Below are 12,339 nucleotides of genomic sequence, written 5' to 3' on the forward strand. Positions count from 1 at the left end.
TACACATGATTTGTTAAATCCTCCACTAAACACTTCTGACTGTAGTTGCTCTTGGAAGGTGCACAAAGCCCATTGAAGAGAAGGAAGAATTTTTGGGAAGATGGTATGAAAAAATTGAGTTTTGCTTAATTCTGTTGTGAATGGGACTAAACCTGTACAAGCCACTGGAGAAAGACTGCAATCTCTGTAAGCAGCAGAGCTCTTGCTCCCTGAAACTGCAGCACTGCCCTTCCTCTGCCCTGCTGAATGCCTGTTATCAGTCTGTCCCCAGGTCCTGCTGGACTGTTTCCCTTTGTCCCCTTTGGACCATGATCTACTCCCTGTGTGTTGCCACATCTCTGTTACTGTCCCCAGAGCACCAAGCAGCAGCAAAAGCCATGGGGGTTGTGCACTGTTCTGCTTTGCCCTTCCTGCACATTGTCACAGAGGGATCAGGTGTTTCTCTCTGTAAATATGGAGTATTCAAAGAATTTGGAGTAAAACCTGTATGACCCTGCCCCTGCTTCGAGTCCTGTGACACCAGTCTCCTGAGCAGAGCATTGTCTGAAGTCGGAGTAAGGGAGTGTCTTGTCGGGCTCATTCCAGCCCCTGACCAAGGACTGGCCCCTGGACCTGGCCACCTCCAGGGAGAGGAATCTAGCACATCCATCTCTATGGGCCAAGGGGAAAGCCCTTAATTCCTGCATCCCCTGTCGCTCCTGGGTCAAGCCCAAACATCATGCCTGTGTGGCATGAGTAGATGCTGCTGCTGAGCACTGTGCCAATCTATAGCAGGGCTTGACCATGGCATCCATGCCTGTTCCTGCTACACTGCAGGCAGGGAGGGGTACACAAGCAAGGAGCAGCCTGCATACCCAACAGGTCACTTGATGCTCAGCTTGTCCTCAGCCGGAATCTGAGCTTGTGTCCACAGAGTGAAGAGGACAGATGAGCTTGGGCTCAACCCTGTGTGTAAAGAAGATGTATATCTCACCCCAGTGACCAGGGGAGGCTGGGAAAAGCAAGAACCTTTATCTTGCAGCTGAAGAAGTGCAGATATGGGCCCCACCTCCTTGCTTCAGCATTTGCTGGAACTTGTGCAGCATAACTTGGGTGCTTTTAAAAGTATATCCTTGTGTGTTAATGCTGCTTGTTCTTACTGCTCTTCTCACTTCCATTTGCCCTCATAACTGGCTGTTTTCCAGTTTTCCAAATAATCATAGAATGGTTTGAGTTGGAAAGGACTTCTGAAAGTCATCCTGTGCCACCTCCCTACTGTAGGCAGAGACTCCTTTTACTAGACTAGGTTTTGCTCCAGTCCCGCACTTTCAGGCATGTGGCGGCCATAGCTTACATGGGCAGCCTGTTCCGGGGCTTCACCACCTGTGTTGTACAATGAGGCTTTTCTCTTTCTCCTATAAACCTGTGTGTGCTGGGAGGGGCTGCAGTTATGTCTGCTTTGCTGACACTCCAAAGCAGTTGCTGTGGTCCTGCCTCAGGCACTCAGCACCAGCCCCACGCCAAACTGGCAGAGAAGGCACCAGGGTCCAGACCAGCCTCTTGTGACGACTCCTACTTGAACAGGCTTTCATTCCAGCTCTGTAAAGCCATTCCCTTAACCCATGCAACAAGTGCTGACTTGTGCTGGTAGCAGCCATTTCTCCACTCACCTGTTCAACCCACAGCAGCTGACAGAAAAATGGCTTTTTTTGCAGTCGATGGATTCCCACCCTGAGCAGATTGCCCTGCGCCCCAAAGAGTTCTTCTGCACCTACGACATCGAAGTCCTGACTGAAATGCAGGTAAAGAGAATCCTGTTTGTGCCTAAAGGAAAGTGCGGGTATGCAAAGGCTGTATTAGGGAATGTGGCCGCTGTCTCTGTTCTTGGCTCAGTGGATGCCACTCTCTCAGTCCCCCTCTTTTTGCCCCAGAGTGCAGGTTGCCTGTGGTTGTTCAAAACACAGCTAATACAGTGCTCCTGTGGCAGGAAGGGCACCCCAGGCGTGACCATGGTGTGGCCCTCTGTGGTGACCATCATATGTTACCATTCCTCATGTGGGTCTGGGGAACCAGGTGCCATCTGATAAGGATAATCAGCCTTCAAACAGTGCAGACAAGGATGGCTTAAATATTTCTCCCCATTATTTTATTTATGTTGGGAGACCTTCAAGAATTTGTGAAAAGGCAACTAGGAATATTTAAGGCGTAGGTTGGCCAAGCTGTGGACAGGGGGGACTAAAACTAACAGACTAACTAAAAGCAACTAACTGACTAACTAAAACTAATATAGAGGACTAAAACCTGACAGACAAGTTGATTGGGTTGGGACCTCGGTGAAAATCTGGGATTTCTTCCCTTAACATTATTTAGGAATGATTTTAGGTGGCGGCTGTGGATGTCAAGAGCAAGATAGCTGTGTTCAAGGATGGGTTTAAGATGGAATACAACAAGCTGCTGATAGCAACAGGAAACATGTAAGCTTCAGACAAACATCTTAAAGATCAAGAGAACCTGTTTAATCTGAGAATGTGAGGAGCTTGTGCCTGGGGATAAGAGATGAAATGTGGCAGGTGAATTTGAACACTGAATTTGTTTGAGAATGGAAAAGTCAAGGAACACAAAAGATATTAGAAATGTCTGTGTGTATCTACATCTACATCATCTATTTCATACATCTACATGAATCACAGGTTTGTGTTGGGAGGGATCTTAGAATTCATCCAGACCCACCCCTGCTGTGGACAGGGAACAGTTTCCACTAGACCAAGTTGCCCCAAGCCCCATCTAACCTGGCCCTGGGCACTTCCAGGGGTGACACCAGGACCTTGAACATATTTTCTTTAACAAAAGTTCCAAAGCGTAAGTATCCTTTTTTTTTTCAGAGGGCATTTTTGCCACATTGCTCTTCTTTTCACTCCTTGATAACACTCAACCCTGACAAACAGATAATTCATCCCTCTGAATTTCCATCTTTCATTTTCTTCCAACCTTTGAATCTTTCTCAGCAATTACAGCTTAACACTCTGCTGTTGCAGCCTTAATTAAGTGTTGCTGTTGCCCCATTCTAACAGACCCTTTGGGAGCCTTGGCCCCAGGATAGGAATTTTCAGGACTGAACCTGGTCCAGCCATAGGGAAAAGTGGTGATGATGTGTTAGGATGCTGAGCGTCACCCTGGATTGCTGTTGTCACTTGTGCCCTGAAAGTAGTGGATCAGTTTGTTTTCAATTGGAGGTTTGTCAAAATTGGCAGTTTAAGCTGAAAATGAGGCATCCTGGCTCTCCTTCCTTGTGTTCTGTACATCAAGCCATAATTTGAAGGAAGAAAAATGCAGCCTCTGCATAATTTATCATCTGGGGAAGGGATGCTGTAAACAGCCAAAGCAGGGACTCACACTGGAAACCAAAGTGCCACCAGTCATAGCCAGTGCCACAAGCTGGTACTAGGGTATACAGGATCACAGCCAAAATGCCATGTGCACCAGTCACCCAATTAAGTTAAAAAGAGGATTAAGCCTTTGGCAATAATTTCAAAATCCTCATGCACAAGCTCCAGGTACACTAGGTGAATGCTTTTTAGGGTACCTAAATTATTTAGGATCTTCTGTCCTGTTTCCAGATGTGAGTCATGTATGCAGGGGCCAGATATTAAAAAATATATGGACTCCAGTGGGTGCCTGGGGGGAGCACAGTTAAACTGCTGCAGCATCAGCAGTGTGCCTGTGAGAATGGAGAGTTTAGCCTGCATCTACAGAGCCTTATGAAACTTCCAGTATCTGGCTCCAAAGTACTGCTGGAGGACAGAGTGAGTTTTCTGTGTCCCATTAAGCTTCCAAAAATTTTATGATATGCCGGTAATTGAGCATAGGCTTGTAAAGCAATGCCTGTCCTGCACTGGCTGCACTGCCCCAGGAAGGAGCTCCCTGGACCTGTGGATATACCAGTCCATGATGGGGTCTGGGGTGGCTGCTCAGCCTCCCCTGCTCCACCACTGGCCACCAGCATCTGGGTTTTCCTATGTTATGTCTCCAGCCCAGAGAAAGATGAATAAAGGAAAGTTGGGAATGTTCTTGGAGCCCTGGAAAGGGTGTCTGCAGTCCTGACTGGGTGCTGAACCACACAGAGTTGAGAAAAGCAGCTGTATCACTCTCAGTGTTTTTCAGGCCCAAAACTCTCAGCTGCAAAGGCAGGGAGATAGAAAATGTTTTCAACATCCGGACACCCGAAGATGCCAATCGTGTGGTGAAGCTGGCCACGAGCAAGAATGTGGTAATTGTGGGAGCGTCCTTCCTGGGTGAGTACTTGCCTGGCCTGTGTCCCTGTCCCAGCTTTACACCTCTGCCTGCAGATGGGTAAAGTCCCTTGCCCAGTTTGTCACTCCCCAGCTAGAGGTAACACCTCCATGAAATTGGACTTGGAGTAGTCCAACCTCCAGCCCCAGGTGTGTGTAAGGACAGTTCCATGACTAAGAAATTGATTCTTCAAAGCGAGTGGGCTGGCAAGGGCACAGATATTGCTGTCCCAGTCTAAAAAGCACATAGCAAGACAAATACTGGTGCTCATGTGGATCCAAATCTGATGTATCTAGAGTTGGCTTCAGTCAGGAGAGTCTTGGTGGGTGGGAGCCTGTGGGCTTATTCTCTTTTACATTTTAGCAGTGTGGTGAATTTTTAAAATGCAGAGGAAAAGTCTTGTAGTTTCTTTGATGGCTCTTTTTCTTGCTTGATATGATTCCAACAAAATTATTGTGGGTCCTAACAAAATAAGAGTGGGTCCTGCAAGCCTTAAACATAAATGGTTATTCATCAGGGAATTTATTATAAAACGTTAATTATTTGTTTTTCTTATTTTATAAAAGATAAACTTGTTTTAATTGTTGAATCAATATGATCTACAGAAAAACATGTGGTGTGGGTGGCCAACTGCAAACTGCAGGTCATCAAAAACATTCCTTTCCGAAAAACCTCCACAGACAGAAAATGACTTGGTAGAGGTTCCCATGCAATTCCCAGCACCAAAATTCTACCATTCTGATGGGAGAAAACAGCTACTCCCAAGAGCTGTTTTCAGAGCACAGCTGAGGTTGTCTCAGCCGTAGGAGGAAGGTTTCCCTTGGCTGAGGTCCCTTGTCCCATCTTTTTCCCAGGGCACTTTGGAATTTCATGGCTAGTTCCTCACTTTGGTCTTTAAAACCTACACTTAAGAGCACCTGAATGGGTGTGATCCCTGGTGTGATCAGATGTTGTGGCTCTCCAGTTCTCCCAGGAGTGCAGCTCCAGCCTCCCCAGTTGGAGTGGGTGAGGCTGCTCCTTGTCTCCTCCAGTCAGGAACACAGGGCAGTGCTGGGTGGGTTAACGTGGCTATTTGGACCTGCTTCTCTTCCTCAGGGATGGAGGTGGCTGCCTACCTTGCTGAGAGGGCCCACTCGGTGTCCGTGGTGGAGCTGGAGCATGTTCCCTTCAAGAAGTTCTTTGGAGAGAGGGTTGGCCGTGCTGTCATGAAGGTGACCTTGCTTTCCCATCTGTGTGGGTTGGTAACAGAGCAGGTTTTGCTTGATTCACTTGTTGCATTAATTAATTTACTTCACATTTATTGACAAAGCTGTGATGGCAACCCTCAGTGAGAATGGGCTGTGCTTTCCCTGTCATGGTCCATGTGCTATGGAGCTCCTTCTAGAGCCGCTTTGGGGATGTTGAGATGCTGACCCGCTTAGCAGTGAGGGTCGAGACAAGCCTGCAGGGTGGGCAGGGCAATGCAGGGGGAAGCAGGACATCAGGACCAGGGTGGTTCAGGGTCCTAATGTCTCCTGCTCTGTCCCTTGTCTCCCCTCCAGATGTTCGAGAACAACAGGGTGAAGTTCTACATGCAGACAGAGGTGTCGGAGCTGCGGGAGCAGGAGGGGAAGGTAAGTGGTGGGCAGGGTCTTCCTGAGGAACTGCTGTGACATCCCCCAGAGCTGCCATTCCCTTCCCTAGTGGGGTTTTACTCTCTTCTCTTTCCTATCCTATGAAATTCATGTTCCTGGATTTGGCCCCCAGGAGCAAATGTATGCCAGTGTGGTGTGTGGGGTGGCTTCATTGCTCCCACTCATCTCCTGCTGCTTTTCTAAGGAATTATGGTCAATTTGCATTTCACAAATGAGGTGAGCTACTAGCTTGGCTTCCTGCTGCTACAGAGGGGTTTTGGCCCTAAAATAACTCTGATGTGCCCCCCACCCTCTGTGTCTTCTGCAGCTGAAGGAGGTTGTGCTGAAGAGTGGGAAAATCCTCCGTGCTGACGTCTGTGTCGTGGGTGTTGGTAAGGGTTGTGTGTGTGCAGAGCCAGGGACGGAGGGCAGAGAAGTTGGAGGGGACCTGGCAGCAGGAGGTCCCTGGGGCTGGGTGGCCAGGTGGTCTGCCAGCCCTGCTGGACTGCCACACATGAGTCTGCATATCTAAAAAAGGCGTTTCTAGAGGCCCCACCACAAAATGCAACTGAAAATATATTTCAGAATTAACATTTTTTTTTCCAGGAAAGAAGACATTTGAAGCAGTTTCATCCTCTCGAGTATTTTTTTTTTATTAAAGCTTCCCCAAATTGAATTTTTTAATGTGTTTTTTTTTCTTTTTAATTGCTGCTTACAGCAATCAAAAATGTATTCCATACTATAAAATAAAAGAAAATACCCCATAGAATATGATATTTTTCTCCTTTACACCTGGGGGAAAAAATTCCCTTTCCTTCCTGCTTCAAAATGCTGTGGACTGAAAGAATCACAGAATTAATTTGATTCTGGTTTTGTCATTTTTATTGACTACTCTGATTTTTTAACAGCCTGGAGTTAAAAAAAAGGATAAAAAAAGGAGGAGGAAAGTGAAAGAAATGTACAGGCTGGAGGGAGGGTGAGAAGTCCTGGCTGGAAACTTGAAGGTTCTCTTTTAAATATATATTTTTTCAAAATACCTATAAAAGAGAATTAAATTGAAAATTATCTCCAAGCACTAGAAAAGGGTGGTGAGCAGGTTACACTGGTGGCTTGGGCAGGACAGGGATCCTGAGGGGCCAGAGGCAGATGCAGTGGGGGCTCTGGCCCTGCTCCACACACCCAGAACAGCTGCTGCCTGTCCCTGGGTGCAGCCCCACTGTCCTGGCAGGAGGAAAGGCCTCAGGATCAGCCCCCAGGGCTGTGGAACACTGGACACTGCAGCAGCAGCCTTTGGCTTTCCCCCAGGTGCAGTCCCAGCGACGGGCTTCCTCAAGCAGAGCGGCATCAACATCGATTCCAAGGGCTTCATCGTAGTCAACAAGGTGAGCCCAGGGGCAGCCCCTGTGGAAGGGAGAGCAGGAGGAGCTGGGTAAGCTCTTCTGGTGGATGAGCTTCCCTGGTGCTCCAAACTGGGCTGCCACAGGGGCTTTTTGTGGCCTTTTATCTGTCCAGAATGGTAGAATTGGAATTTTTGAATTCTTTGGCTTGGCCTGTGCAGGGCCATGAATTGAACTCGATAACTCTTGTGTTGCCTTTCATGTCAGGATATTCTGTGAGATGCTGAGATTCTGCTGGGACCCCCCTCTGCAAGTGAGGGAGTTTAAATGCCAGACCTGGATGCTTTGGGTCTGGCTCTGAGCTGTCCTGGAGCAATATGGATATTTAGAGGGGAAAAAAATTGAGATAGATCCATCTTTTCAAGTATCCTAAAGGATCTCATCCTTTCTCCCCACCACCAGTGACTGCTATGGGAGCAGTGTTGGAGCTGGTGGGTGTTGTTGCCTTGGGCAAAGGAGCATGTCAGGAGGCTGGGGCTCAGTGCCATGCAGTGCTCATCCCTGCAATAAGCTGGGCTCTTATCTGCAAACACCAACAAATCACAGGCTTCTGAGAGGGGCTCCAGGACAGCAGTCCATGTGTCTTTTTACTGGATAACCCACTGGCCGAGGGATACTGTAGGTCCCTGCATGTGTGTTCTCATTTGCAAGTGTAGAAGGCTGAATGAGATCTCCCCTGGGGGTCCCACAGCCAAGCAGAGTTTTCCCTGTGTTCTGAGTGACCATGGCAGCTCTGGACCACTCCAGCTCTGGAGTTTCTGTTCATGCAGGGTGTGAACTAATGCCCATCTCTGTTCCCCCCTGCAGATGATGCAGACCAACATCCCAGGGGTTTTTGCTGCTGGAGATGCTGTCACATTTCCATTGGCCTTGAGGAATAACAAGAAGGTGAATGTCCCCCACTGGCAAATGGCCCACATGCATGGTAGGTACTTTGCAGAAAAGAGTGTTTTCCAGATTCTCAGGAAATTTCCAAACCCACCAGGGCAAGAATGAGACAACTGCCAACAGAGGGACTGGGTGGTTGTATTGAACATTTTGAAGCGTGTGTATATAATGCTGCCTGTTGTGTCTTCATCTGTCAGCATTCTTGCCAAGCTTTGCCTAATGATGCCTCATCATCAGCACAGAGGAGCCCAGGGACAGGCTTTCTCATATTCCCTTTGCTCCCTGGCACTGCTGCAGGAGCCTGCTCTACTCCTTGCCACAGGACACTTAGGAGCTCATATCCTAAAGCCAGCCTGGGCTCAGGTTCCTAGCTGGGCTTTCTGGGCTTTCTTTTTCCCTGCCAGGCTGGGCCGGGAATGTTCAGCAGAGCTCTGACTCTTCTTGCCTCTCATCAGCTTGGAACCCCTGGTGTGATGGGCTGCCTTCATGGCCACAGTCCCACAGGGAGGTTTCCTGTGCCCTGAGTGAGAGGTTTTGGAACCACAGCTCCAAATCCAGCCTTTGGACACTTCTCCCATGTCCAGATATGCTTCTGCAGCAGGGACTGTACCCCAACAGTCTCCATGCCCTCCAAGGGTTTGTCCATCCCATCCCCATCTGGGTAGGAGCCCAGCACACTCTCAGCCCTGTCACTATTGCACGAGTTGGGGGGAAAGTGTCTCATGGCTCATGGCAGTGGAGGTGATGGAGTAGGAGCTGCACCATGGGAAGGAGTCTGAGCCCATTTTTGTGTGCTTCTTGCTCTGTCTTTCTTGCTGAGTGGGTTTTCTCAGCAGCAGTTCTTGGTTTCCCTGTACTCTGTGACTGCTAGTGTTGATGCTGTGACCTGAGGACAGAGCATGGAGCTTGCTCTGGAGTGGCAATTCCCCCATCCCTGTGCTCTCTTGCAGGCCGCATTGCCGCACTGAACATGCTGGCCCATGGCACGGAGATCAGCACTGTCCCATACCTGTGGACAGCTATGTTTGGAAAGAGCATCCGATACGCGGGTAAGGGGCTCCCTGAGGCTGCTGAGGGTTTGAGCTGGTAAAGGTGTCCTGGGATAGAGAAGCCAGGGTCACCTCCTTCACAGTGAACCCTCCTCACCGACCTCTGCCCCAGGGCTGCTTCCTTGCCTGACTTCTGAGGTGGTTCAGTGTCTCCTCTGAAACCCATCTGCCATGAAGTGCACTTCTCTAAACAGGACGAAGGATTGACTTAGATTAGATACTGGGAAGAAATTCTTCCCTGTGAGGGTGATGAGGCAGCCCTGGCACAGGCTGCCAGAGAAGCTGTGGCTGCCCCATCCCTAGAACTGTTTAATATGAGATTGGGCAGAGCTTGGACCAACCTGGGATAGTGGAAGGTGTCCCTGCCCATGGTAGAGGGTGGGAACAAGATGTTTTTCAAGGCCTTTTCCGACTCAAAACTCTCCCGTGATTCTGTGGTTTTTGGTACCTGCATCTCTTGATGTTGGTCTCTTGGTCACTGCAGGACGTTCTCCATGTAGTGGTGGAATGAAACACCCTGCCTTAGGGCTGGATCTAGAGGAATTGCTGCTGAATCCACTTCTTCTTTGCTTTCCAGGCCACGGGGAAGGATTCGATGATGTCGTCATTCAGGGAGATTTAGATGAACTGAAGTTTGTAGCATTTTATACCAAGTAAGTGTTTCTCTTGTCCATGTTCCTACGCAGGCATTCATCTGAGATTACTCTGCTAGGCTGGAAAGTAGTTTTGCCAGAGCTTCTATCAGTTGGTTTTGTTCACCTCTGCACACTGGGCTTGTGGGACACTTATACAAGGCCCTGGAGAAATGCTGTTCTGATTGTACAAGTTAAACTGGTCTTTAGATCTGGTGTATATGCCCTTTGTGAGCAGATGATGGCTTTGTGATGCTGCCTCATAATCTTTGTGAGCAGATGATGGCTTCTACTGGCAATTACCATCAAATATTTCCTTCCCATCTCATCACCATATTAATGATTTGTGACCAGTGCTGGACAGAGTGCTCAAGCATCACTGTTTCTGCTTCTGGTTTGACAAATTGAGCTCAAAAAACTCTTCTGTCTATTGCAAGCTGTGAAGGTTTGAAGGAACTCAGGAACTTGGTTACATCTGTAGTGAAACTTAGGCTGGAAAGTCAGTGCACTGTGAATTTATCCCCAAAATACTTGCTGCTGTTTATTCTTCTGTTGCCTTTGTCCATCCCAGACCAAAACCAGTGGCCACAGAACATCCTTATGCTGGAACCAGAAGGGTCTCTCCAAGTGCTTTCTGATATTAATGATAAGGAGAGGGAAACCAGGGTAGCAAAGAGCTGCCCAGCTCAGCTGTCAAACCACTTGCAGCAGCATCCAGGCAGGGATCAGGAGGGAGCTCAGGACAGAAGCTAGCTCCAGCTCTGCAGACATCATCTTACTGCCCCTCTGTCCCATCTCCAATGTACCCCATGCCTTCTCCCTGCCTGAGGGTGGCCCACTTGCCCATGTTGCTCCAGAATAGAGCCTGGCAATTGGATGTGTGCATTGGGCATGAAGGGGCTCACTGCATCACCCTGGGGATCCCCAGTGCTCACCCTCCTCCCCCTGGTACCTACACACCTTGGGTAAAACACCTGCTGCAGGGATGGGGCTTCAAGTGGCACCCAGGGACCTTTGCACACTAAATACAGCTCAGAGTGTGCTGGAACCTTGGTCAAAGTTGCCTAAAGGGGTGGGTTTGTGCCAAGGCACCACCTGTGCTGGGGAGAGCTACTGTGCGAGTGTTCCCCTCCTGCAGCCTTTCCATACGAGAGCCTTTTATCTCTTTATCCCACCCCTAATTAGAAAGGAAATGTCAGGTTGCTTTAATTAAACATCTGAGGCTGTTCAAAGGAATAATCCCTGCTCCATGCCAGGGCCCCACACTCTGTGCGCCATGGTGGCTGCAAGGGACAGGGGCTGCCAGGGGACCTGGGGTTGGCAGGCAGCCCTGGAAGTCCTTGCTGAGAGCTGTGTTGTTCTGCCACCCAGGAGGGTCTCCCAGAGATGGCGCATGGGTACCAGGATGGCATTCCATGCTGAGAGCTGGAGGTACTGGGAAGCACTGGCTGGTGGGGGTCAGCCAGTGTGTCCCCTGCTGCTTGGCTTCCTGTCTGTAAGAGACCTCTGGAGCATTTCTTTCTCTTTCTACCTTGGTGGTGGGTCTTCTAGTTGGTGCTAATGCTTTTGGACTGAGGACAGTCCCAAGCTGACCATTTCCTCCTGCTTCCTTTTGCTGTGCCCACCCTGTGGTTTGGACTCTCCTTCTCCTGGTTCTCCTTCGTTGTTGCAGGAACCACTGGTGGTTCCCAATCCTACAGCCTGTCCTCAGCATTGGCTTTCACAATAAGGCTTCTTTTGCCCCAGAGTTTGAGGAGGAAAGCTGTTTTATCAGAGCTATGTAGAGGTCAATAAAAGGCCCTGTGCTGGGAGGGGTAGGGGACAGCACTCTGCTCTCAGGTTTAATCTGTTTTTTTCTCACCCGAGATTCCAAGGCTGGTGGTTCGTGTGGGCTCGAGGGAGTGATTTTTCCTCTTGACCTCTGAAGGATTTAGGGTCTGCTGTCTCACTCTGTGTCTCTGTGTTCTGTGGTCGGCACGAGAAGGATGAGGAGTCTCAAGGTCTTGGTTTTCTTGGTTTCTTGCGTTGTTTATTAGTTCTTATCTTACAATTCTCTGTGTCCGGCCAAGATGTTCACAGCAGGTCGGACACGATGTGACTCCCCCCTTGTGATGGGAGGTTGCTACCTCTTATACAGATAACTACGTACCCATTGTTTACAATTCTGTGCCAATGTCTATCACCTGTACTAACAGGGTCATTTCTATTTTGACCCAATCCACTGAAACTACTTTGTGCCCACGTCACTGCAGAGGATGGATGCCAAGGGAGAAGAAGAAGAACCCAGGGCACTGCCCTAAAAAACTCCAGCTTGTCCCTTTGCATCTACATTCTAGAAATCCAAAACTACAAAATCTTCTACACAGTGATAACTACACTACTCTCAGTAACACCTTTGTGACTTGCAATTCTTCTCTCTGTTAGATGTTTTTTTTTCTCATGGACTAAAATCAAAGATTGTGTCTTCCTGGGCTCTGTGCCAGGCAAACCC

The 12,339-nt window shown here is 48.8% G+C and overlaps 1 protein-coding gene across 2 annotated transcripts in view; it reads left to right on the forward strand.

Moving 5' to 3' along the window:
- The window catches only part of AIFM3 (AIF family member 3), a 37,962-nt gene that overhangs the window by 20,732 nt on the left and 4,891 nt on the right, over nt 1-12,339 (forward strand). For both annotated transcript variants that reach the window (XM_083873963.1, XM_083873964.1), the window contains 10 exons: nt 1,695-1,781; nt 2,362-2,453; nt 4,141-4,271; nt 5,365-5,480; nt 5,811-5,882; nt 6,211-6,274; nt 7,188-7,264; nt 8,087-8,204; nt 9,118-9,216; nt 9,794-9,869. In XM_083873963.1, the coding sequence (XP_083730089.1) occupies nt 1,695-1,781; nt 2,362-2,453; nt 4,141-4,271; nt 5,365-5,480; nt 5,811-5,882; nt 6,211-6,274; nt 7,188-7,264; nt 8,087-8,204; nt 9,118-9,216; nt 9,794-9,869 (932 nt within the window). The remainder of the gene's footprint in view (nt 1-1,694; nt 1,782-2,361; nt 2,454-4,140; nt 4,272-5,364; nt 5,481-5,810; nt 5,883-6,210; nt 6,275-7,187; nt 7,265-8,086; nt 8,205-9,117; nt 9,217-9,793; nt 9,870-12,339) is intronic.

The sequence above is a fragment of the Zosterops lateralis genome, assembly GCF_965231275.1.
Source record: "Zosterops lateralis genome assembly, chromosome: 17".
In the NCBI taxonomy this organism is placed as follows: Eukaryota; Metazoa; Chordata; class Aves; order Passeriformes; family Zosteropidae; genus Zosterops; species Zosterops lateralis.